At 47.3% G+C, this 23,699-nt stretch overlaps 1 protein-coding gene and 1 long non-coding RNA gene across 6 annotated transcripts; both read left to right on the top strand.

Moving 5' to 3' along the window:
• Positions 1-545: 545 nt before the first annotated feature.
• Positions 546-22,733, top strand: pik3c2g (phosphatidylinositol-4-phosphate 3-kinase catalytic subunit type 2 gamma). Of its 5 annotated transcripts, none has more exons than XM_049019622.1 (34): positions 547-1,265; positions 1,524-1,651; positions 1,919-2,444; positions 2,619-2,698; positions 5,534-5,691; positions 6,660-6,774; positions 7,083-7,194; positions 7,302-7,372; positions 7,898-7,961; positions 8,093-8,218; positions 8,385-8,406; positions 8,990-9,179; positions 10,413-10,535; positions 10,643-10,771; positions 11,019-11,133; positions 11,394-11,527; positions 11,647-11,835; positions 11,971-12,064; positions 12,137-12,231; positions 12,434-12,617; positions 12,744-12,851; positions 12,938-13,030; positions 14,037-14,166; positions 15,117-15,253; positions 15,548-15,717; positions 16,313-16,469; positions 16,907-17,016; positions 17,418-17,586; positions 17,985-18,103; positions 19,531-19,627; positions 19,718-19,784; positions 20,056-20,147; positions 20,797-20,922; positions 21,609-22,733. In XM_049019622.1, exons 3-34 carry the CDS (start codon positions 1,995-1,997, stop codon positions 21,759-21,761), a joined length of 4,179 nt encoding a protein of 1,392 aa, XP_048875579.1. In that variant the 5' UTR covers positions 547-1,265; positions 1,524-1,651; positions 1,919-1,994; the 3' UTR covers positions 21,762-22,733. The 5 variants fall into 5 exon arrangements, 4 of the variants coding, with proteins under 4 accessions (XP_048875579.1, XP_048875589.1, XP_048875571.1 ...); XM_049019646.1 differs by lacking the exon at positions 1,524-1,651 and having other exon boundaries at positions 548-1,265; positions 1,919-2,100; positions 2,295-2,444; XM_049019632.1 differs by lacking the exon at positions 1,524-1,651 and having other exon boundaries at positions 547-1,168.
• On the top strand, positions 13,038-14,020 carry LOC125746135 (uncharacterized). Its single transcript, XR_007398858.1, has 3 exons — positions 13,038-13,595; positions 13,642-13,687; positions 13,734-14,020. It is a non-coding gene; the product is annotated as an uncharacterized LOC125746135 (long non-coding RNA).
• Positions 22,734-23,699: the final 966 nt, after the last annotated feature.

Genomic DNA, 23,699 nt, shown 5'->3' with positions numbered 1-23,699 from the left:
TATGTTATCGCTTATCTTGATGTTGGGAGGGAGCGAGGAACGATGAATGAACTGAAATGATGGTTGACGTGATGTATATATACACTTTATGGCTGCTTATGAACATGCCCGTTAATACTCTCTGCTGGATCATGAATGGAGCGCATTTGCATTTAATGCACCTGGGTTTCATTAACCTCTTAAAAAACGCTCACTTTACATAAATAGGTTTTTGCTTAAGATTTTATAAGTTTTGTGCCCTTCTGATCTTGCGGCTCCTTTAATTTTCTTTTTATCGTAGGCCTACATTATTTTACATTTCATGTCATACCTGTATTGTTTCTCGTTTTATTTTCTTTTCGTCTTGCAATTTTTTTTTTAAATAAAATCTTCCCATTCCACGCCATTTCAACGTAATGCATGAAAGCTACTTATGCAAATAAATTTCGTGTATGGGTTGCTGCGTTTATTAAATTAATGAAAATGATATAGTCTGCCATTCAGTCAACTAAATGTATATTTTCATCAGCTGAAATTCTTTAGAAATGGTTTATTACTGTATAATTAATCGGAAAAGAGTGATCATGATTATTACTGTAAAAATCTTCTGCCATTTCCAGTAATGATCTGTCGAAAGCCTTTATCGAAAGCACTTGCTGTTCTTGGTGACATTTCTTCCAGTAAATGTACACAGCGAGCTCGCCTGACAGCTTTATCCATACAGCAGGCGGATGTTTGGCATATTTTTAGCATGAAGTCCTGTCGTCTGTGTTGTCATTTTAGTAACACACCTAACAACAGGGCTGTAACATTGTGTGGATCAGGGGGGTTGGAAGCTGTGTGGTCAGTAGGTCACTGGTTCTAATCTCAGGGTCAGCAGAGTGACGTCATCACTGGGCCCCTGAGCGAGGCCCTTAACCCCGGTTACTCTAGGGATTGGCCGCCCCTACAGGGACTAAGCGTCTGAAACGTCACAGAAGGATTGCATTACACTGTTAGGTGACGTTGCATGTTGTATTGTGGAAGGTATTCTTGTAAGCAGCCAGTTTGGCAGATGACCAATCAGATTAAGGGGTTGGAGTTTGCGAACATGCTCTCTGGAAGAAGCTGTTTTTTTTCTCCTTCAGTTGGGCGTTACATTTTACCCTCCGAAGGCTTGATAAGTCCTCTGATGCCTAAGTGCAGTGAGGTAAGTTTATGGTCTGCACAGGAGAGCAGTCTGCAGGAGCTGGTGGAGCTAACTGGATAACTTATACCTCAAACATGGAAAAATATACCTGATAACGGTAGGAGCTGCCTCTAGTTTTGCTTTATATAAGGTGCTTCAATGTTCACCAGCCTGGGGACATTTGTGGCAAAGAACAAAGTCAGACATTAAGGTCTTTTTTAAGAAATTGATTTTAAGTAGAGAACTGACATTCCATAGACTAATATATATATATATTTTTTAAATAACAATAAGAAATGAACAACGGAAGAAAAGGTCTAAGTGTGGTGTGCATAGATTACTGTTCAAAGTGCAACATGTAATTTCTGTCAACAAGGGCAGCCAATGAATGACTTGCCTCGTGGACAAGGCTCCGGGGTCCTGCAGAGATAATCATGAACCGGGAAAAGAGCCGGGAAAACATACTGGGAAAACGTGCCGGCTGACATTCAAACCTCTCTGCCGGTTAGAGACGGGCCACGTGCCGTTCGCTCGCAGTTAATCATTATACCTTTATGGGGCTGTACTGCTGGAGCTGGGGCGGACTGCTGTTTTGTTTTCAACGGTCTAACTGCGCTTCTGGTTTCTTAAAGCTCAACAAGATTCACATTTCAACAGGGCATGACTGTAATTACGGCTGTCACTATGAACCGCCATCGTTTATTCTGGTGTAGCTAGTTAACGAAAATTCCACAAATCGAGTGATAATTCTATTATTCTGTGTCCCTAAAGTTGCAGACAGCGTGATGACAGAAGATGAGCGATTCCATTGGACTCCAGTCAGTTCCAGTCTAAAGCTTTTCCACCAATGATGGATCCTTCTCAGAAAGACACCTTCTGGGTCCCGGGGAGGGACAGTGACACTCCGCTGCCCCTGATGGATCACCTGGAAATGGCTTTAGCTCACAGGCTGGGTATATTCTTAAATGATAATGAGCAAGATATATACAACTCTGTCCCGGTCCAGCATTCTACGATGGTCCGGCCGGACGTCCCGCCTCGGGATCAGCCCGCTCCCCTGGTCCCCCCGCCATTTCATCACCAGTGTAACCCGCCACCCGTACCCCCCCGATCCCCAAAAGGTAACTCTGCTGAATCTGCTGTCCAGGACGACCGGGGTCGAAATCCACCCCTGCCCCCTCGCTCTCGGGCCATCAGCGCACAGCCCGTGAAGCCAAACAGACCTCTCTCTTGTACTTCCGTACCCACCAGTAACCCTCCAAGTCGACTGGGCCGGGCCAATACCGCAGACAACAGCGTAAGTACCACTGTCCGCGTGTCCAGGAGACTGACTCACTGAATGAGAGCCGGGCCAATCGGAGGCATCGAGGAAGTGTGTTTGGAATGAATGACAGGAGGGAGGAGATTCCTGTTGCTGCCACATATACTGTTTTGCTTGATCAGCGTGTGAATTACTTTTTGTCTCGCTTAGGGTGACTGGACCCTAAAGCTGATCGACACACCAGAGGACAGTAATGACAGACTTTCTGCATTTCGTAGGTCTGTCTCCAGGTAAGGATCACAATTTCGGTTTGTGGAGTAAAATGCACAGCATTTTATAGACGCACTATAAATGTTCTTAACTACGTCTTTGAATGCAAATTTTGAGATGCCTGAGTGTACACAGATACGACACTGTAACGTCACGATGGTGCATTAGCAGTGTAACCATAGCGATTTGCTGTATGCTGATACAGGGTGATGTCAGCGTCCACACAGCCATGTTTCCGGTCTGTAGCGATCGTGAGCCTGAACATCTCATACTGATTTACAGTGTATTGTACTGTTATCATATCATATTCATATTCACCGATATTTACATCAGAACAAAATCCCACCATTAACTTGAGGAGCATCTGTATATAAAATGTATCTGGGATGGGGCTCCCTGAGGTGGCGACCATCTTGGGGAGGAATTCAGATGTTTTATGTCTGCATTCTAGGTGCACTACTGTCTAGGAGAGTCAGAGGGACACGGATACCCTGGCAGATTCAGGGGGTCCAGCACTTTACAGGGGCCCCACCCAGGGGCGCAGTAGGGGCACGGATACCCCGGCAGATTCAGGGGGCCCGGCACTTTACAGGGGCCCTACCCAGGGGCACAGTAGGGGCACGGATATCCCGGCAGATTCAGGGGGTCCAGCACTTTACAGGGGCCCTATCCAGGGGCGCAGTAGGGGCACGGATACCCTGGCAGATTCAGGGGGTCCAGCACTTTACAGGGGCCCTATCCAGGGGCGCAGTAGGGGCATGGATACCCCGGCAGATTCAGGGGGTCCAGCACTTTACAGGGGCCCTACCCAGGGGCACAGTAAGGGCACGGATATCCCGGCAGATTCAGGGGGTCCAGCACTTTACAGGGGCCCTATCCAGGGGCGCAGTAGGGGCACGGATACCCCGGCAGATTCAGGGGGCCCGGCACTTTACAGGGGCCCTACCCAGGGGCACAGTAGGGGCACGGATACCCCGGCAGATTCAGGGGGCCCGGCACTTTACAGGGGCCCTACCCAGGGGTGCAGTAGGGGCACGGATACCCCGGCAGATTCAGGGGGCCCGGCACTTTACAGGGGCCCTACCCAGGGGCGCAGTAGGGGCACGGATACCCTGGCAGATTCAGGGGGTCCAACCCTTTTCTGGAGCCCTAAATAAAGTATTTAATCAAATCCAGGGCAAGAGTTACAGGAAAAAAAACTACAACTAACAAACTAACAAAAAAATTTTGCAAAAAAATACATCATATTGTCACGCCCAGCTCATCCGATCCTCGTGTGTGCCACGCCCCCTCCTCGTTTGTGCCATGCCCCCTCCTCGTGTGTGCCACGCCCCCTCCCCATGTGTATCACGCCCCCCTGATTATCCTCGTGTGTGCCACGCCCCCCTGATTATCCTCGTGTGCTTTCCCAATCAGCTGTACCTTGTTATTTCGCCATGTCTTCTGTGTATTTAGTCCACGTCTTGCGCTGTCTTGTTGTCCGTCATTGATGTTAGTTCTATCTTATGTCCCGTTCTATCCGTAGCTTTTTCCCGACTTTCGCCTGGCTGCCCGATCCTTCCTGCCCGCCTGCCTGATCCTTCCTGCCTGCCTGCCTGCTCCTTCCTGCCCGCCTTCCCGATCCTTCCTGCCCACCTGCCTGATCCTTCCTGCCCGCCTGCCCGATCCTTCCTGCCTGCCTGCCTGCTCCTTCCTGCCCGCCTTCCCGATCCTTCCTGCCCGCCTGCCCGATCCTTCCTGCCCACCTGCCTGATCCTTCCTGCCCGTCTGCCCAATCCTTCCTGCCCGCCTGCCTGATCCTTCCTGCCTGCCTGCCTGCTCCTTCCTGCCCGCCTTCCCGATCCTTCCTGCCCACCTGCCCGATCCTTCCTGCCCACCTGCCCGATCCTTCCTGCCCGCCTGCCTGATCCTTCCTGCCCGTCTGCCCAATCCTTCCTGCCCGCCTGCCTGATCCTTCCTGCCTGCCTGCCCGATCCTTCCTGCCCGCCTGCCTGATCCTTCCTGCCCACCTGCCTGATCCTTCCTGCCCACCTGCCCGATCCTTCCTGCCTGCCTGCTCCTTCCTGCCCGCCTTCCCGATCCTTCCTGCCCACCTGCCCGATCCTTCCTGCCCACCTGCCCGATCCTTCCTGCCCGCCTTCCCGATCCTTCCTGCCCGCCTTCCCGATCATTTCTGCCCGCCTGCCCGATCCTACCTGCCCGCCTGCCCGATCCTTCCTGCCCGTCCGCTTACCAAAAACTCTGACAAAAATTGAGTTGGAAGATTTAAAAGCACATGATCTAGTTTTATGTTATTTGATCTTAAAACCCTTACAGTAATGAGAGTTTTGGCAAATGGTTGAAAAAATCATTAAATCACAACAAGAAATGACATAATTTTAATATATTTAAAAAGATACGGTTATACTGTATTTCATTGTAACATTTCCTTTTCAAAAAAATTCTCAGGTTTCTAAGAATGACCCATATAGGTGTAGTAAGCTGTTCCTTGAATTAGATTCATGTGATGAATCACAAATTTCCTGTTCCACGTTTTCCTCTTTTTTTATGCGATGAACTAATTAGACTTTTTGCACGGACAGGAGAATATGCACATCTCAAAAGTGCACAAAACGTTTTACGTGTGAAAAGCACTTTCGCGCCTGATGGTGGAATAGGGCCCTAAGGTTGTTGTGTTACACCTGTCCCTGTTTTTGTCTCGGGTGCATGTGCTACTTCTCCTTTCCTATGTGGTTATGCCTGTCACTGTAATCCAGAAAGCGTTTCATTCTGCACTCGGATTCACTCCAGTGAGACAAGGACGAACGTTTCCTGATATTCAGTGATGTGTTTAGCTGCGTTCTCTGCCATTCCAGGCTGATGCAGTGTTACCCGCACAGTGACAGGACGTTCAACCCTGGGCTGGTGTGGGGTCGCATCTCACCCCTCCATCCCAGCTTGCAGGAGGACGATATGGTTCACATCAGCATGACTGCTTCGTGGCTGCCACATCCGGTCGCGTTCACAACCCCTCGTGAGTCACTGTGTTGTGAGCTGCCATGGAGGAAATAATCAAAATTATTATGTCATGTGTGTTTCTGTTTATATGTTGAGTTTTGGGCCAGGCACTGAGTAGGCCTGTCACCTCAGACCTGCAGTGCTGGAGGTTCCCTGTGTATATGAAGTCTGTATGCTCTTCCCATGTTCTTCCTGTGCTCTTCTCATGTTCTTCCTGTGCTCTTCCCGTGTTCTTCCTGTGCTCTGCCCGTGTTCTTCCTGTGCTCTTCCCGTGTTCTTCCTGTGCTCTTCCCATGTTATTCCTGTGCTCTTCCCGTGTTCTTCCTGTGCTCTTCTCATGTTCTTCCTGTGCTCTTCTCATGTTCTTCCTGTGCTCTTCCCATGTTCTTCCTGTGCTCTTCTCATGTTCTTCCTGTGCTCTTCCCGTGTTATTCCCATGCTCTTCCCATGTTCTTCCTGTGCTCTTCCCGTGTTCTTCCTGTGCTCTTCCCGTGTTCTTCCTGTGCTCTTCCCGTGTTCTTCCTGTGCTCTTCCCATGTTCTTCCTGTGCTCTTCTCATGTTCTTCCTGTGCTCTTCCCGTGTTCTTCCCGTGCTCTTCCCGTGTTCTTCCTGTGCTCTTCCCGTGTTCTTCCTGTGCTCTTCCCATGTTCTTCCTGTGCTCTTCCCGTGTTCTTCCTGTGCTCTTCCCATGTTCTTCCTGGGGCTCCTTTGAGTCACATGGTCTCCTCCCAGAACCTAAAGTCAGTTAGGGGCATTGGTGCATCTGAGTTGCTCATATGTGTAAATGTGTGCCTTCCGATGGCTGTTCCCTTCTCCACCGTCCCTTTACCTTTAGTCTGTATTTCATAAGCAGGTGGCAGAACAGTGGATTTTGAGTATTGAATTGTTTTTGTGCCTTAGAGAGTTACATGCCTTTGGAATGTAGTAAAAACGCGGGCCGCTACATGCTGCTAAAGGTGTCAGCCAGGCGTCCTCTGTCACAGTCAACAGGACGGTGCGGAACCTGATAGAGATGGTCTGCTTCGTGCTGAAGGCCACTGATGCTGATGCAAGCCAGCACCTCCTGAAGTTCTGTGACTCCGAGGAGTTCCTAAAAAAGTGAGGAACATCATCTAAGCCTTTGACTGTGTTGATCCTGGAAATCCAGCCCAGCTGTTCTGTGGATGTAGTTTTTTTTTTGGGGGGGGGGGGGGGGTTGACAGCAAAACATTTGGTGCTTTACAAAATAAGATAACATGAAACAATAATATTATATACAAAGTAGTCGTACAGTTTAAAGGTGAATACCTGAATCACAGTGCAGTAGTGCGACGTTATCTTCTTAGCGACATTATCGTAGCAGTGTACACCATCGTTAATCTGTGTTTCATTAGTCCTGTCTCGCTTGCCCTACGCTCTCTCCTCAGTGAGGAAATGCTAGGAATGCATGAGAGCATCCTGACGTGCCAGAGGTTACGCCTGCAAGTTTCACTCAGACTCCTGCATCAGGACCACGCGAAGGAGACTCTGGCCCGCGATGTGAGCGCCGTCACTGCCCTCTCCTGTTATGACAGCTGTGGAAATATTTTGCGTCTCTTGCGTTTTGCAAATGCGAAATTGAGAAGGTAAAACAACTTCTTCTCTAGCATGAAGATGACAGCTGCCCCTTTGACATAAATCGCCTTTTGGGTTCTGCTTTTGTCTTCAACACATCGAGGTAAACGTACCTTTATATACGTTACTGTTTACCATATATATGATGTGGTGAAAAGTGATGAACAAGACAGGATACACCTTTGTCTTTCCCAAGAAACATTTTGTTTGTATTTTAATAGGTAAATATGTTTGTACTGCTCTTCTCAGTGTCAGTAAATATATTCCCCAGTGTTTCACACATTAGATATTAGACAGAAGTACCATTCAAGTAATATAATGGTCTTGTATTGGTCTAAGAAACGAGCCTCGGTCAGAGATGAATCGTACACCGCCAGTCTTCCCATATTGGGGGTTGTGTGTGGTTCAGTATGTTAGGACACTGTGCTTCTGAGTCGGAAACATTGCAATCACATCTCAAGGTTGGTAAGGTGATGTCTCTGTCGGGCCCCTTAGCAAGGCTCATAATCCTCAGTCACTCCATGGATTGCCTGACCCTGCTTGTGTTTTGTATTTTGCTTTGGAAAAAAAGTGTTTGATGAGTAAATGAATAGTAAAAAAATGTTCTCATTGAATCTGCTTCCCTCAGAACTGCTCTGGAGACCCACCTGAAGTACTACAGCAAAGAGATTCGGGAACTCATGCGAAGCCAGGTGTGATATTTCCGTCGTGTCCTGCTGAATGGTGGTTTTTCTTTTGAGTCTCCTTAGGACTGGCAGAATTATTCACTACAATATCGAAACCGAACTGCTACTGAATTTGAACCAATTCATACACCTTGCAGTATGGAAACAACGTGGGCGCAATAGCAGAAGAGGTCCAGACAATTAGCAGTTTGCTGTGTGGAGTTTCCACGAGAGAACTGGAAGATGCCGTCGGTGTACTCCAGAGAACCAAGCATCTGAGAATGGTAGCGCATTCCGTCCCGGACGATTAAGGGTTACCTGATATTATTTGTTCATGCAAAAGAATAAACAACACATATGCCTCTTTGGCTCAATACATCAAACCTGTTGACCAATAGCCGTAAATAAAGGTTTGGTCCTGACACATTGTGTGTGTTCTTCCGATTTCAGACTCGCGTGGAATGTGAGGGAGGTAAGCCTGCAGACTGGCCGACACCTCATCGCTCGACATGCGCCTTTGTTGGATGTGATCCAACAGCCCTGCTTTCATGTCCTTCCTGTGCTGCCATGTTCTGGACTCTTCTCTGCCCTTTGGTAACACCAAGGGGTCATGGGAAACGTAGGATTAAAAACCGTATCGGACAAGGCGGGATTCACGTGTTTTAATGCCAAAATGACATAGGGATGAGGTTTAATATGCTGAGCGCATCGGCCAAAGTGGAACAGGTGTTGGTCGGTATTAGATATTTCCATCAGTGAAATATCGATCATTTCCAGACTAAAATCTATTCACATGGGCCTATAGAACATATTGGAACAGAAATTCCTCTTAATGACATCAGATGGTGAAATAATTTAGGAATGATGGGTCTTTTGTTAGTCTTATGGAGAGGCGTCAGATGGCTGGGGGTCAGGTGCAGTGCTGACAGCGATTACAGTGCTGACAGCGACTACAGTGCTGACAGCAAATACAGTGCTGACAGCGATTACAGTGCTGACAGCGAATACAGTGCTGACAGCGATTACAGTGCCTTCTTTTCTCATTTTGGGCCCAGTGGTGCTACGGCTTAACCAAGCCCTCAGCCAGCTGCTGCACATATTCTTCAGCAACTTTGACTCCGACTACCAAAGCGAGCAGCCATTCCGTGATCCCCAGCCCCTCTGCGCCGACGTGGCCGACAACGGCGAAATCCTCCAGCTCGATCTGGCCGCCCTCTACAAGCTGGAGCCCAGCTGGATAACCAGGTATGTGAGCAGTTTAGCTGGTCTTCTCGACTTTGAGTAGTTAGAAGAGTCTCGTCCCTGCCTGAGTGTGACAGATCCTCTCCAGATGAGATTCCAGGCTACCTTGGAAATGATTTAAGACAGTGGTGGTGCTATCTGACAATATTAGATTGGACCTGGTGAAAATGTCTCTGCAATCAGCCTTTATGGAGAGATTGTTAGCGTAGTTCTGTCAGCTGTGGTTCTGCGGCTCATCCGCGCATTAAAGTTGTTTTGTCAGCTAAATCGACAAATTCATCGGTAGCACCTAGGATTTCTTCCCCGCTACCTTTCGTTCACTCGTCCCAACATGCAACACAATCCACAACATGACGCAGCTGCACGGACGACATGGAGGAGTCGGTTTCTAAAAAGAATTCAACATTGGTAATATGGAACTTGGTCGGATTTTCCAAAACTGACACCGCGCAAAAACCTATTTGCACAGGTAAGTTTCACGCGTCTGACGGCAACACCACGAACATTTTACTGAAAGGATATGCTGACAGTCAATGTGAGTGCATCAGCTGCAACAACCATGCGGTAATTTGCAAAATACTCTTAAAAACGGACGTGACAAAGAATCGTTATTAGATCGTGGATATTGTGATCCTGCCTGAAAAACAATTGTGATTATATTTTTGTCATGTCGCCCACTCCAAATTTAAGGTTAGGCAGTACAATAACTCCATACACAAAACAGGGGCTACATCTGAATCTTGAACTCTACATCTGTGAGGTGAAAGTGCTATGCAAGATAGCTACCATACCTCCCCGGTAGCAGTGACAGTGCAGAAACGTAAAGGCAGCAGTGTGTGGAGACATTCCACTGTGTGAATATCGCTATTAAAGAAGCCAAGCGATTAAAGAGAGTCTGACATGTTTAATTTATCACAATGAAGCCAAACTCATAGCAAGGTGTGCCATCTGTCGCAAGTCTGAGCTGCGGATTTCATCAATCATGAATAAATAAACAGGTCCAGTCTGCGTTTAAAGTTGGCTTTTGTCTCTCTGCCTTGACCTCCTTTTTTGAAAGCGAGTAATGCACTTTAAAACCCTTTTTTAACCATTCTTTTGTTCTGTGTGCGTACAGATTCTTTTGAAATATTCACATGAAATATTTATACGAATCGCTTTGTCTTCCCTCTCGTGATAAGCATTAAGCATCAGCTTCCTCTGAAGCCATCCTTCATTTGTCCCTTTGGTCACATCCAGTCTTGATTACTTCTGCATCTCCTGTGCACTGACCTACGGCTCGAAGCAGCTGTGTGAGGCTGGACTCTCGGAGAACATCAGCACGATCCTGTCTCTGGGAAATAAGCTACAGTGCAGCAGGAAGTAAGATCCACTCTTCTGCTTGTGGACGATAGTTCTGAGGCTGGATCATTGCTTGACCTTGACGCTGACCCCTGACAGCTTTGTGTTTCTCCTGCCCTGAACCTCAGGATGAGCTTCCCAATTCAGATCAACAGCCTGCCTTATGAGTCCATGCTGACCTTCCGTCTGCTGGGCTCGAAGCAGGGGAAGACCCCGGAGCTGTTGCGATGGGCTGTCCTGCCCCTCTTCGCTGACAAGTAGGTGGCATTTGCTCTGTATGTGTAGGGGGGTGCTGATGTGGAGTCGGTGATGTTGAACGCAGAGGCTCATCGCATGGCAGTAACACGTCGTGTCATGACATGCCTCTTTCCGTGGCGTTTCCGGTCCCGACTCTGCTCTTCCTGCTAACGATGATGGCTGAGTTTAAGTTTAGCTTTATTATGGCCTGTGTGGATGGTAATGGGCGGACCATGGATGTTAATGATGACCTGCTGTCTCTCTCAGCCAACTTGTCAGCGGCACAGTTCTGCTGAGCATGTCTGCAGTCGAAGAACTGACTGAACCACCAACACCTGGAGTGTCAGATAGCCACAGGCAAGCCACAGGAGTCATTCTACAGGTGAGCAATTAAAGTTGCTGCCCCCTGGTGGCAAACCTTGGATATTGCACATACACCTCACTCCTATCAGCTAGTGTATGTAGTGCCAACAGTGTTCTGGCATGATATTTTATTGTTCCTCTTATCAGCCCCCCCCCCCAAGATTGCATTAGCTGGTTACTGGTCCCACAGGTTTTCCTTGTACCTTGTACTTAAGCCAGATCAGCACTCCAATCCCGGACCGAGTGGGACTGTTTATTTATCTGTCTTCCACATGCCAGGTGGAGTTTCCGGATACACACAGGTGGATGTATAAGAGACCAAAGTCACTGCCCTGCTCCTTGTTTGTCACCCCACCCTTCGAGGAGCTACACAAGAAGATTGTGGACGTGTCCCAGAAGCACAGCGTATCCTTGTGAGTCATCCTCGCTCGCCGGGAGGGGGGCTAACAGAAGATGACCTGCCCATTTTGGCCGTCCCGTGTATTCCTCTAGCATCCTCAACTGACACCTCGTCCTCGAATTCGTGTCCCAGCTTGACAGACAATGAAAAGGCCTTCCTTTGGAGCAAACGGCACTCGTGCAACAAAGACAACACCTACCTGCACCTTCTCCTCTCCGGCGCCCCACAGTGGACACCAGAAGACCTGTCAGAGATCTACGGCATTCTGGAACACTGGCCACTGCGTAACCCGGAGGAGGCCCTTTTCCTACTCAGTGATTGGTGGGATTTCATGGCATTCGCCAGCAGGAATTTGTACAGTTTTTGATTTGAAATGAAGCACAACTGCTGTGAAGCGGTTAGCCAGCTTCCGCCAGTGCCACTGTCATATGCCATGTTGTCCTGCTGTGTGTCCAGCTTCCAGGACCAAAATGTGCGCAGGGTGGCAGTCCAGCGTCTGGAGCAGCTCTCAGATGTGGAGCTGGAGGGCTATCTCCCTCAGCTGGTTCAGGTGAGGGCTCTGGCTCTACGGCCTGGCAATCTCAGCAGCTGTGGACTAAACTACCCCCCCATCCATCCACAGGCTCTGAAGCTGGAATGGAACCTGGATGGACCCCTGGTTCTCCTCCTGCTGTCCCGATCCCTGCAGAATGTCCGCATGGCTCATCAGCTCTACTGGTGAGTGCGAGATCGGCGTCTCATCAGGATCAGGTGTCACAGGGTTAAAGGTCATGGTGAACACTGATGTATCATAGCTTGGCAAAATCCCCCATAGGCAGAATTTATTTCTCTTCAAAGCATTCTGTGAAGGCCACCTAAGAGGGAGCGGTACTGCAGCAATCGATGCTGTAATGGCTGGTGGCTCCTCTGTACTCCGCAGGCTACTGGAGGATGCCCGGGAGACAAATAGGCACTATCAGAGCTGGTATAGTAAGGTACAGGCTGGACTCAGGTACTGCTGCGGGCGTCAACTGCGGCAGGAACTGGAGAACGAGCACCAGCTGGTCAAGCTGCTCACGGCAGCGGCAGAGCGGATCCGCTTGGCGGACAAGACCAAGAGGAAGGTTAGACTTCGTATGAGAGGCCTGCTTGGAGCCTTCGTCACGTTGTGTGCCTCTCACTTCTGTGGCAGCTGGCACTTGTGGAATGTGGTATACAGCATTTGCAAATCCTGTTTCTGCTCCCTACAGGATATCTTAAAACATGAAAGAATCAAAATTAGTGACTTCTTCAAGGGACAGCTAATGTGTCGCCTGCCACTTGACCCTGCCTTCCTTGTGCGGGGTGTAGACATAGAGGTAGATCCCACCACACTGCTGTCCTTTACGTGGCCCAGCCCGGTTATGTTCTGCACATCTCTCAAGCTCTTCATTGTCTCTTTTAGGCCTGCATATTTCACAACTCCAATGCAGCCCCTCTGGGAGTAGCCTTTATCAACGCTGACAGTCTGGGCAGAAACATTGGCATCATCTGTAAGGTACTGTTTGACGATAGAAGGAGGACTGGAGGCGAGCATAAGATTGAGGATCGATGACTAGGTCATATGGGACTCTGACACTTTCAGAAAGTTTGTTCGTCAGTCAAAGATTTAATCCAAGGTGATTTTAACACCGGAGGCTAAGCTAAAGGTACAAACACAGGCCTCTGTTTTTAAGACTGGAGGGTAAGCTAAAGGTACAAACACAGGCCTCTGCTTTTAACACCGGAGGCTAAGCTAAAGGTACAAACACAGGTCTCTGCTTTTAACGCCGGAGGCTAAGCTAAAGGTACAAACACAGGCCTCTGTTTTTAACACCGGAGGCTAAACTAAAGGTACAAACACAGGCCTCTGTTTTTAACACCGGAGGCTAAGCTAAAGGTACAAACACAGGTCTCTGTTTTTAACACCGGAGGCTAAGCTAAAGGTACAAACACAGGTCTCTGCTTTTAACGCCGGAGGCTAAGCTAAAGGTACAAACACAGGCCTTTGTTTTTAACACCGGAGGCTAAGCTAAAGGTACAAACACAGGCCTCTGTTTTTAAGACTGGAGGGTAAGCTAAGGGTACAAACACAGGCCTCTGCTTTTAAGACTGGAGGCTAAGCTAAAGGTACAAACACAGGCCTCTGTTTTTAAGACTGGAGGGTAAGCTAAGGGTACAAACACAGGCCTCTGCTTTTAAGACTGGAGGCTAAGCTAAAGGTACAAACACAGGCCTCTGTTTTTAAGACTGGAGGGTAAGCTAAGGGTACAAACACAGGCCTCTGCTTTTAAGACAGGAGGGTAAGCTAAGGGTACAAACACAGGCCTCTGCTTTTAAGACTGGAGGGTAAGCTAAGGGTACAAACACAGGCATCTGTTTTTAAGACCGGAGGTTAAGCTAAAGGTACAAACACAGGCCTCTCCTAGGTATTAGCCAGGCCACCATGCATTATGGTTTAAATACCTCATTTGACAAGGGTTTGTGTTCGGGGAGTGTTTCAGGAGTGGTCATGTGTCTCGCAGACTGGCGAGAACCTGGGGCAGGACATGCTGGTGCTGCAGGCAGTCCGTGCGATGGACCGCATTTGGCTGGAGAGCGGCCTGGACATGCGCATGGTCACTTACAGGTGTGTCGCCACTGGAAGAGACCAAGGTGAGTCTTTGCAATGGGTTCCATGGGTTTTACAGTCTGATGGACAAAGCAGAGAGGTTGCAGAAGAGCTTCTGTCCTCAGGCCAAAAACGTGTCGAATGACTCGAAGTTGCCAGCCCTCATGCATCAGGTGTGACAGTCACGCTTTCAGACTCACGCTCACGCAAGAAATCTAACGGCAAATCTATATTATTCCATTAAAAACCTAAAGTTAGCTTCAACAAAAATGCTGGGGTAGTTTGCAAACCCTACAGACTATTTACAAGGTGATAAAACTGTTACCTACATGTAAAAGTGTGCATGTGTGTGCAGACTCGAAATGAAAATCTCATGCCAGCCAGCAACCCTGATGACTTATTAGTGGTCCAGTTCATTATTAGTGTCTCTCATTTGCAAACTGCTTATAAGGCTGTTTTGCACCCTGTCTTCCTGCTGTACTTTTGTGTATAACCTTTCATTTATTATCTATTTAGCCTTCGTCTTATCCTACTACACCCACCTCTCCACGTCCATGTGACAAATAGAATCTGGAATATTGAATCTATAGTCACCTCACACTGGGGGAGGGTTGGGGAGAGACACCTGTACAGATGGCATCCCACTGACTCACGGTTGACTTAAATCACACATTTGAGTTAATGTGAGATTCACACAGGGAGCCCTAACTCTGCATCTATAATAATGTAATCAAAGCTGAGGTGGGATTCCGAACATTCTGCAGGTCTGGAAGGGGGCTGGCTGCTCCTGCCATTATCATTTATACAGTACACACTGCAACACAGTGATCATTTGCAACATAGTGACAGTGACAGACAGAAAAAGGGCAGGAGGAATTCTGGGTGCTCAGGCACATGTGTCTGCATGCCGTCCACCGTGGGAACGTGTGCCCACACGTGTTCTTGTGTGTGTTCTCGCGTGTGCGTCTGTGTGTAAATGGCGGCCCTACACCAGGACTGCTGGAGGTGATTCCTGAGGCAGTGACCCTGGCGCAGATCCAGCAGGAGTGGGGGCTCCGTGGCCCCCTGCGGGAGGACACTCTGGAGAAGTGGTTCCACATGTGGAACCGCACCAAGGAGGAGTTTGAGGAGGTGCGAGCACCGTTCCCGGTTCAGAGCCATTAATACTGCAGCTGAGCAGAAAGCTAAAGAATAAATTTGAATTATGGGTAAACAAACATTTAATAAAGAAACCACTGTAGCCCATCAACACCCAGAGGGACCCTGCAGCTATACAGAGAACTGCTTCAGTAAATACTATTGTACAAATAAGGGTGGTGATTCCTTTGGATGAAAAGTTGGTGCCGACTCACTGGGGAGGTGCTGACTCACTGGGGAGGTGCTGACTCACTGAGGAGGTGCTCCTCCCTCCCACTGTACCTGCAGGCTGTGATGAACTTCCTGCATTCCTGTGCGGGTTGGTGTGTGGCCACCTTCATCCTGGGTATCTGCGATCGGCACAACGACAACATCATGCTGAAACACAGTGGGCACATGTTCCATATCGACTTCGGAAAGATCATGGGCAACGCCCAGAAGTTCGGCACCATCAAGAGGCAGGTCCCTACAGCTGTCCTCACAGATCAGCCCCAACACTCAAAGCTGTACTTGTTATTCCACAGCTGAAACACTGGACATTTCATTTTTACCTCCCATCCATCCATCCATCCATGCATCCATCCATCCATCAGTCCATTCATCCATCCATCCATCTTCTACTTGCTTATCCATTTCAATGCTCCTGGGATTGCTTGAATTATTTAACTTAAAATATAGGAGAAATTAACACAAGAATGTAGGAGAAATGAACACTGTAAATAAGATATTCAGAATGAAATATAGGTGAGTTACATGAGCAATGTAATGGAAGTGTAATTTGAAAGTATGTATTCAGTGGAGGTGAGGAAGCAGCTAAAATCTCAATTTAATTTCACAGTGCAATAAAATATATCTGGAGATAAAATACAGTTTCTGTGGAAAGTAGCGTTTCAGACCCAGCAGAGACATGTTCAGAGATGCATAGCAGCAGCTTCCATTCTTGTGTTGCGATCTCATTTTATCTGGGACAAACAGAGCAGAAATAAGTTCTCACTTAATGTTGTTCCCCTGGGATAGCTTCTGATTGACTGGGAGATTCTCCTGGCTTTGCAGAGACCGCTGTCCGTTCATCTTCACGTCCGAGATGTTCCACTTCATCACGGGTGGGGGCGAGATGACGCAGAGATTCCAGAGCTTCGTGGAACTCTGCTGCAAGGCCTACAACGCCATCCGCAGGCGCAGCCCTGTATTGCTAAGCCTCCTGGAACTGGTGAGAGGAACCCAGAGCATATTCCAGCAGAGGTGGGTAGTTCAGGTCCAGAGAGTAGAAGTCCAAGGCGAGATTTCGTTTCAATGGGTTGAATGTAAAGAGTCACAGTCACAGAGCACTAAACTGGTTGGTTGAAACAAAATCTTGGTCTGGACTTTTACTCTCTGGATCTGAATTACCCGCCTCTGTATTCTAGAATGTCTCTGAAGGAGAGAATACCCCCAATCACACCCAGTATTTGAAAATCCACCCTATATACACAATACACCTGTTCATTAGTTCATTAGCTGTAAGATGATATCGAATAGGGAGCTAAGAAATACCACATTAGTAAGGCTGAAATAGACGTGATCACAACACAAGACCTGTATTGCAAATTTTGCTGCTGCTTGGACTAAAGGAGTGTCCTACGGTTATTTCCCGTGTGGTGCTTGTAGATGACTGGAGCTGGATTACCAGAGATGAAGAACAGTCAGGATTTGCAGTATGTCTACAACAACCTCCGACCTCAGGATTCTGACCTGGAGGCTGCGTCATACTTCACTAAGTACGTACCCCCAACTGGTGGCATAGCGGTCCAGGAGGTAGAGCTGGGACTCAAAGGTTCAACGCCCAGGGATTAGGATACGTTATTCTCACTCCTCTTATACCTTAGAGTCAAGTGCTGAATGCTACAGTAAACAGACTTGAGTTTTGAGGGTGAACATGTCTAATTTGGTCTCAGTGTAATAAACTACAAAACAGATTAGAATACAAGTGATGCTGAACTCAGTCTTGATGAATGGTACCCTACAGTGTAAGAAAGGTTGTAGATAATTACCCTTCCCCTAGCAGAGCCTGGATAGCCTCCTCCTACCTGCTAGCACCCAGTTTGTATCCTCGCTGCTTATTCCTGCCTTCTAGCTGCTTCTGATGGGAAACCCAACTGTTATGTGACTTTTCCACCAGGATGATTAAGGACAGCCTTTGCCTGAGTCTGCCAGTCAAGTTCAACTTCCTGATCCACAGCTTCGGCCAGTCCCTCAAGGCCAGGCAGCCACCCCAGCCGGTGCCCGGCCCCCACACCAACATCCAGGAAGCCGTCATCCAGAAGTTCTCAGACAAAGGCAGAACAGTAGTAAGTCTCGGCCCTCAGACACCTGGACACTCATTTATGCTGAACGTCAGTGTGATGAATCCTGAACCATGAAGATTAAAGGACATAAAATGTGCCATAAAGACGTCAAGTCAGTAGCAAATACTGTGTATGGTAATGAGCCAGGCATAAGCAATCAACCGACCAAACAATCAATCAATCAGTTGGTCAGTCAGACTTATTTTTATACTATTTAGTATGGCATGTTCCTGTAAGCAAATTTGCTGTTTTCCGAATTTTCCGATTGAAATGTCAGTACTGGGGGAAAACCCATGGAGTGGTGTATTTTGAATCCACGTTGTGCCCATATTGCTTGTAAATTAAATAGCTCATTTCGCTAACTGCACTTCATGGTACTGAAATGATGAACCTTGGAACAGACATATGAGCTCCATGTGAAAATCGAGGATGGTTATCTGACCTGCGAGAGAACCTTCAGCGAGTTTGAGTTGATCCACAAGGAACTTCAGAAAAAGTTTGTGGAGTCCTTGCTCCCACAGTGAGTACAAAGATTGTAATTCTGTGATATTCTTCTGCGTATGATAACACAATGGCTGTTATCACATGTTGTAGTGCCTTCTCCGCTAGCTTGCTGTCACCTACAGAGAGCAAGTTGGGGCAGCAGTAAAGAGAATTCCCCCCAGGGGATCAATAATACATCAATTGTAGTTGTTGTTTTTTATTTGTTTGTTTGTTTTATGGGATATCCCTGCGGATTGTCTGTCGGGCAAAGGCCAAGACATCAGGACAGGTTTATAAATGTGAAAAAAATTTCCTGAGTAGGTGGCCTGTGCTTATTAATGTTGCTTTTGTTCTGTAATGTTTGTGTTTGGGTGTAAATGTAATTTTTGTAGGCTTTTGTAGGCCTGTGCAGCAAAGAACAATAGGGGCAGTGATCACTGTATCCATTCTCCAGTGGCCATGGATGTCATGTCTGTGTGTTTGCGTGTTTTATCTGTTTGTGTCTTTTGTAGGCTGCGTGTGTCTGGTATGGTGATGTCTGTAATGTATGTGGTTTTGTTCTGTTTGTCGATCAGTGTGATGTCAGGTCTGTGGTAGCGGACAGTTCTTTCTGTGACTATGGTTCTGTCATAGGGCAGCTTATTTCACTTTTCAATCTTACTGAGTACTTGCACTACAACATAAACTAACAAACACACGCACGGCATATTAAAATCATCATTCTTGTATATTACAAATACAAACTTAACGCATAAGATGCAAGAAGCAGCACATACACCTGCCTGCCATCACCTGCCTGCCATCACCTGCCTGCCATCACCTGCCTGCCATAACCTGCCTGCCATCACCTGCCTGCCATAACCTGCCTGCCATCACCTGCCTGCCATCACTAGCGTGCCACCCAATGTTTTATATGGAGCAGATGTTGTTGGCACGTTGGCTCTGGCAGATTGGATGTACTGCTGGTGTTGGATAATGATTTCATATCCATGGTGTGTGTTACTGACTCTGATAGTGGGTTAGGAGCCAGACAGGACCGGAGAGGACGGAGCACATCTCCCTGGAAGACGCCTCTCCTGATGTAGATTGTATTTGTTTGCATTGTTGTGCTGTTGATTTGAAGGTGGAATGTTGTTCTCCAGTGTTCCATCAGTGTCTGCAAGAATTGAATAAGTGTGGGATGCATCCTGTTCATGTGTAATGTCTGTGATATTAGTATTATTGTTGTTTGTTGTTGTTATTATTATGTATTAAGTAGATCGCTTTGAGCTGTTGGGGGTTATCTGTGCCCTCACTGGTGTTCAGTGTCAGAGGCTATTTTATGAGTAAAGGACACTATGGAAGAAGAAAATCAGAAGCATTTTGCCATCATCTTCTCTATATTTGAACATGCTGCTAAAGCAAAGCTGGATTAAATGCACTGATGGATATTTAACAGCCTGTTTTATACCTGGTAATGTGCAGGTTCCCCGGCTGGTACAGGCTGTCTTTTACTGCCAGCAGGAGAATGACTCTGCTTAACAAATATCTGAAAGAGCTCTTCAATGGTCCCTGCAAAGGCGTGAGTAGCAGCCCCTCCTTCTCACATCTACCACATGAGAATCATCACGCAAGGCTGAAGCTTCTTCTCCTCATTTGTATCTGCTCACAGAATGAATTTGTGTGCAGTTTGTTTCTTGATGGTCCCAAGACACATGCAGCAGAAAAGTCCACAAAAGGTACTTGCTATCATTCTGAGTTATGCGTTATGTTCTGTTTCAATTCTTCGGTTACTTATTATAATATGCATGCTGCGCAATGTCAGCCTTCACATGTGATCATAGTTGTATTAATCCCTTTTACATGTACACAGTTCTGCCAATATCGTTGTTAGTGGAACGTTCTGGTAATGAATAAAGTGTCTGCCTGTGACTGGATAGTTGTCAGAACCAGAGGGAGGCAGCTCCAGAATCTGATGGTGCCTTACATTTTCTGCCATGTGGGTTCCAGACCTGGCCTGGCCAAGCAAACCTCAGATCCAGCTGTGTATGACCTACAAGGACCTCAAGCTAACGATTCTCATCAAGCACCTCAAGAACATTGTCAGTTCCCTGAGTCCGCACCTTTGTTGCCTTTCCGCTTTTGTTGGTCGCTCGCACTATGGTTGTTTACCGGACTGCCTGTTTTCAATGTCACAGTCACATACAATAATATCAATATCACATATAACAATATAATATGTAATATTTTATAAGTAGGCCTGGCCAACCGTGTTCCTCTTGGAGAAATTAAATTGATCTATTTCCTTGAATTTGTTTTGCACTCAAGCCCATTTGATACTTTATCTGTCAAAGACTCTAAAGGGGGAAGCTCTCCAAATATATAAGAAATGGAAATTGCTCCATTTATAATCATAGTTAAAATCAGATTAAACCTCTGAACCGTGGGCCCAGGGCTTGGTGCAGTTTTCCTATGCACTTGTGATTTATTGTGTCAGCTTCTGAGGGAATCACTTAAGACTTATCTGCAGAGATGTATTCATAAATATCTGCTGCATATAAGTATATGGCCCTCTCAACTGTATGCCAAGCCTGAGAGACTAAATGAGACACTCTTTGCATAATTGGTGAACATGAATGAATACCAGGAGTATTGAAATTATAGACAAGTACAAAGTAGATATACGACTCTAGGAGACTGTAACTCATTCGCTGTGATCCCTAACTTGTGCTCTCATCCGACATGACCCAGAGGATGCCCAATGGCTCTTGTCCTGATGCTTATGTGGTGACACGACTGCGGCCGGACCCGGGGAATTGCTCCAAGAAGAAGACGAACATGGTGCGGAACAGCAGCAACCCCACGTTCAATGAGCTGGTGAGGAACCTGGCTGGTCATGGTGCCGGCTGTCTGGGGAGATGCTGCCAGCAGCAGGGCAGCAGGGACGGAGGGCAGCAGGGAAACAGGGACACAGGGCCGCAGGGCAGCAGGGAAACAGGGACGCAGGGACGCAGGGCAGCAGGGACGCAGGGACGCAGGGCAGCAGGGACGCAGGGCAGCAGGGACGCAGGGCAGCAGGGACACAGGGCAGCAGGGACGCAGGGCAGCAGGGACGCAGGGCAGCAGGGACACAGGGCAGCAGGGACACAGGGCAGCAGGGACGCAGGGCCGCAGGTCGAGTCTCTGTCAGAGATCTCTGCCTTACCTTGACTCTCCCTTCTTGGATGAATACCTTACCTTTGTAAACATTCCCATTTTTGTTGTCTTCGATTGGATGGGTGGGACCATAGTTTCAGACAATGATTCAGGCATATTTTTGTGCCTAACCTTGTACCCTCACATATACTTCCACAATAAAGATGTTCCCGTTTTGCTGGAAGCTCAGTTCAAATCCTGGCAAAGAGACGATGAACACTGTCCTAGGATGAACTATAGGGCTGCTTCTGCCAGCCCATGGGACTGTCCTTAAGCGTGCGATTTGTTTCCTTGCCATTGACATTGTAGTTCATTATATTGCTGGCACACGGTGATTTGGGTTTCCTTGTCTCCTCTGCTCCTTCCAGATTGAGTACAGCGACATCCAGTCACTCCAGGACAAAGTACTGGAGCTACATGTGAAAAGCAGGGGCACCTTTCTGGCTGCGACCAATATTTGGCTGGCTGACAGGAGGATGGGCACAGATGAATGGTTCCCATTAGGGTTTTCCAGTGTCTGACGCCCCCATGCTCAATCAGAGCAATATAGATTACTAACTATGTGTTGGACATCTATTTGAAGCGGTGTTCCACCCTTCAATCACTAGGGGGAGCTCTCAAGGTGACGCTATCAAACAGAGCAAAAGGACAGCAGGTTGCTCCCTCCAGAGGAGCATTTACCAACTGCAGACTGTCTCTTTTCCTTCTTGAGGGAGTTATTTGGTATTTTTTTTTCTTCCAAAATAGTTTGTATTTGTTCCTTTACTAAGCAATGATTTTTTATTTTGCTAAATTGTTACAGTCAGAAAGTTTACAGAGAATTTGTGAATTACTGTACAGCTCTTCTGTCGCCATATCCGCATTTTGTATTGCGTTTACTTTATACTGAATGTTTCATGTTAATGATCCAGTTGACTATAAATATGAATTGTGCCTGTTAAAGCAAGGCGATCAGATGCAGAAAACCTCAAACGCGGTCGCAGGTGTGGAATTGTAGTTGCGCGGCTCATCGCGAGTCGCAGAGCTCCGCCCTCGTCTCGCACGGCCGCATCCTGCCGGCTGGCAAATTACACGGTGAGCAGCGATAATTCCAGCCCACAAACATGGCCGAAGTTAGACAGCAGTGGAATCACAGCAGCGGCCTGCCTCCGTTCCAAACCAGTGTATGCTTTATTATTTATGTCCGACATCAAAGGCATAGACAAACTCCAGACTTTACGGAAACTTCCCAAAGAGGGGATTGAGTTTGACTAATGGGTGCTGGCAATAGGGCCTCTTCTCCCCGCCCCCCACCCACCCTGCCAATGCTGCCCCAGATCACAGCGCCCCCTATTCCCCTTCTGAATACCTCCGCTGCTGTGACTTACAACGGCGACTGACAGGTGGGGGATTGTCCTTTAGGTAATCTGGGCTTTGCGTAATTCCCTTAGCGAGCTGCTGAACTGTGAAACACACTGTTCACTAATAGGATCTGCTCCCAGGCTACAGCTGTCGGCGGGTGGGGGGGGGGGGGGGGGGGGTGTATTTCTAGAGTGTACTTTCAATAAATAAAGCAGGCACAAATGCCCCAAGCCAGTAAATTGTTTTTATTACCTTTCTGGTATAGAGACCATTCCGGGCTTTGCTGAAGGTGTCAGCTCTAGCTGTTGATGTAGGGGGGTTCGATGGGGGGGCAGGATTTGTGAAGGAGCTTTTAGGAGACCATGTGAAAACAAAGAGAGAGACTGGATCTAGGAAAGAAGAGCAAGCCAAAGGAAACATGGACAACACACACACACACACACACACACACACACACACATCACACACACACATCTGATTCATTTGCCGTTTGCACAAGTACATTGAACAGCTTCTTTTCACATATCCCATCTTCTATCCTTTGAGACCTAGCAGAGTTGATAGTGAAGCTTTGGCCATTTATTTGGTATTTAACTAGTATTAAGTATCTTAATACTAAACTTCTCTGGTTTTAATTATGTTTAATTATTGTTTGATTTTGACTAAAAATATGACATATTGAATGACAAAACTTATTTTCACTATGTATATCAGGTTTTTAGTGGACTATATCTGAGTACTTGTGTCTTATTATTGTGTAAAAAAGAACAGGCCAACAGTTATTTTCAGCCATTTCAGTTATTCATTTATTTTATGCATTTATTTTTGAAATTTCATTAGTGCTTCTTTTAATTTCTTGTGTTTTTCATTTCAGTTCAGTTCAATTCAATTCAAGTAAATTTTATTTGTATAGTGCATCTTCACAACGTTACATTGTCTCAAAGTGCTTTACATTACCCCTGTCCAAAGCCCCCAGCAAGCAAGCCAGAGATGACCGTGGCAAGGAAAACTCCAGAGAAGGAGGAAACCTTGGGAGCATCTCACTCTTGCCTCGTTTCCACGTGGTGCTGGTGCCGATGCTAAGCTGGTTCTCGCATGGTGCCTTTTGAGAACCAGAA

This window comes from Brienomyrus brachyistius, chromosome 1 (assembly GCF_023856365.1).
Source record: "Brienomyrus brachyistius isolate T26 chromosome 1, BBRACH_0.4, whole genome shotgun sequence".
Classification (NCBI taxonomy): Eukaryota; Metazoa; Chordata; class Actinopteri; order Osteoglossiformes; family Mormyridae; genus Brienomyrus; species Brienomyrus brachyistius.
The sequence above is the reverse complement of the archived record's forward strand: the minus strand, read 5'-3'. Positions and strand labels throughout refer to the sequence as shown.

Coding starts and splice junctions, on each gene's coding strand:
- pik3c2g (XM_049019632.1), top strand. CDS start 1,995: ATGATGGATCCTTCTCAGAAAGACACCTTCTGGGTCCCGGGGAGGGAC. Junction 18,104..19,530: donor GTGGAGTCCTTGCTCCCACA/GTGAGTACAAAG, acceptor GGTAATGTGCAG/GTTCCCCGGCTGGTACAGGC. Junction 20,148..20,796: donor TCAAGCACCTCAAGAACATT/GTCAGTTCCCTG, acceptor GACATGACCCAG/AGGATGCCCAATGGCTCTTG.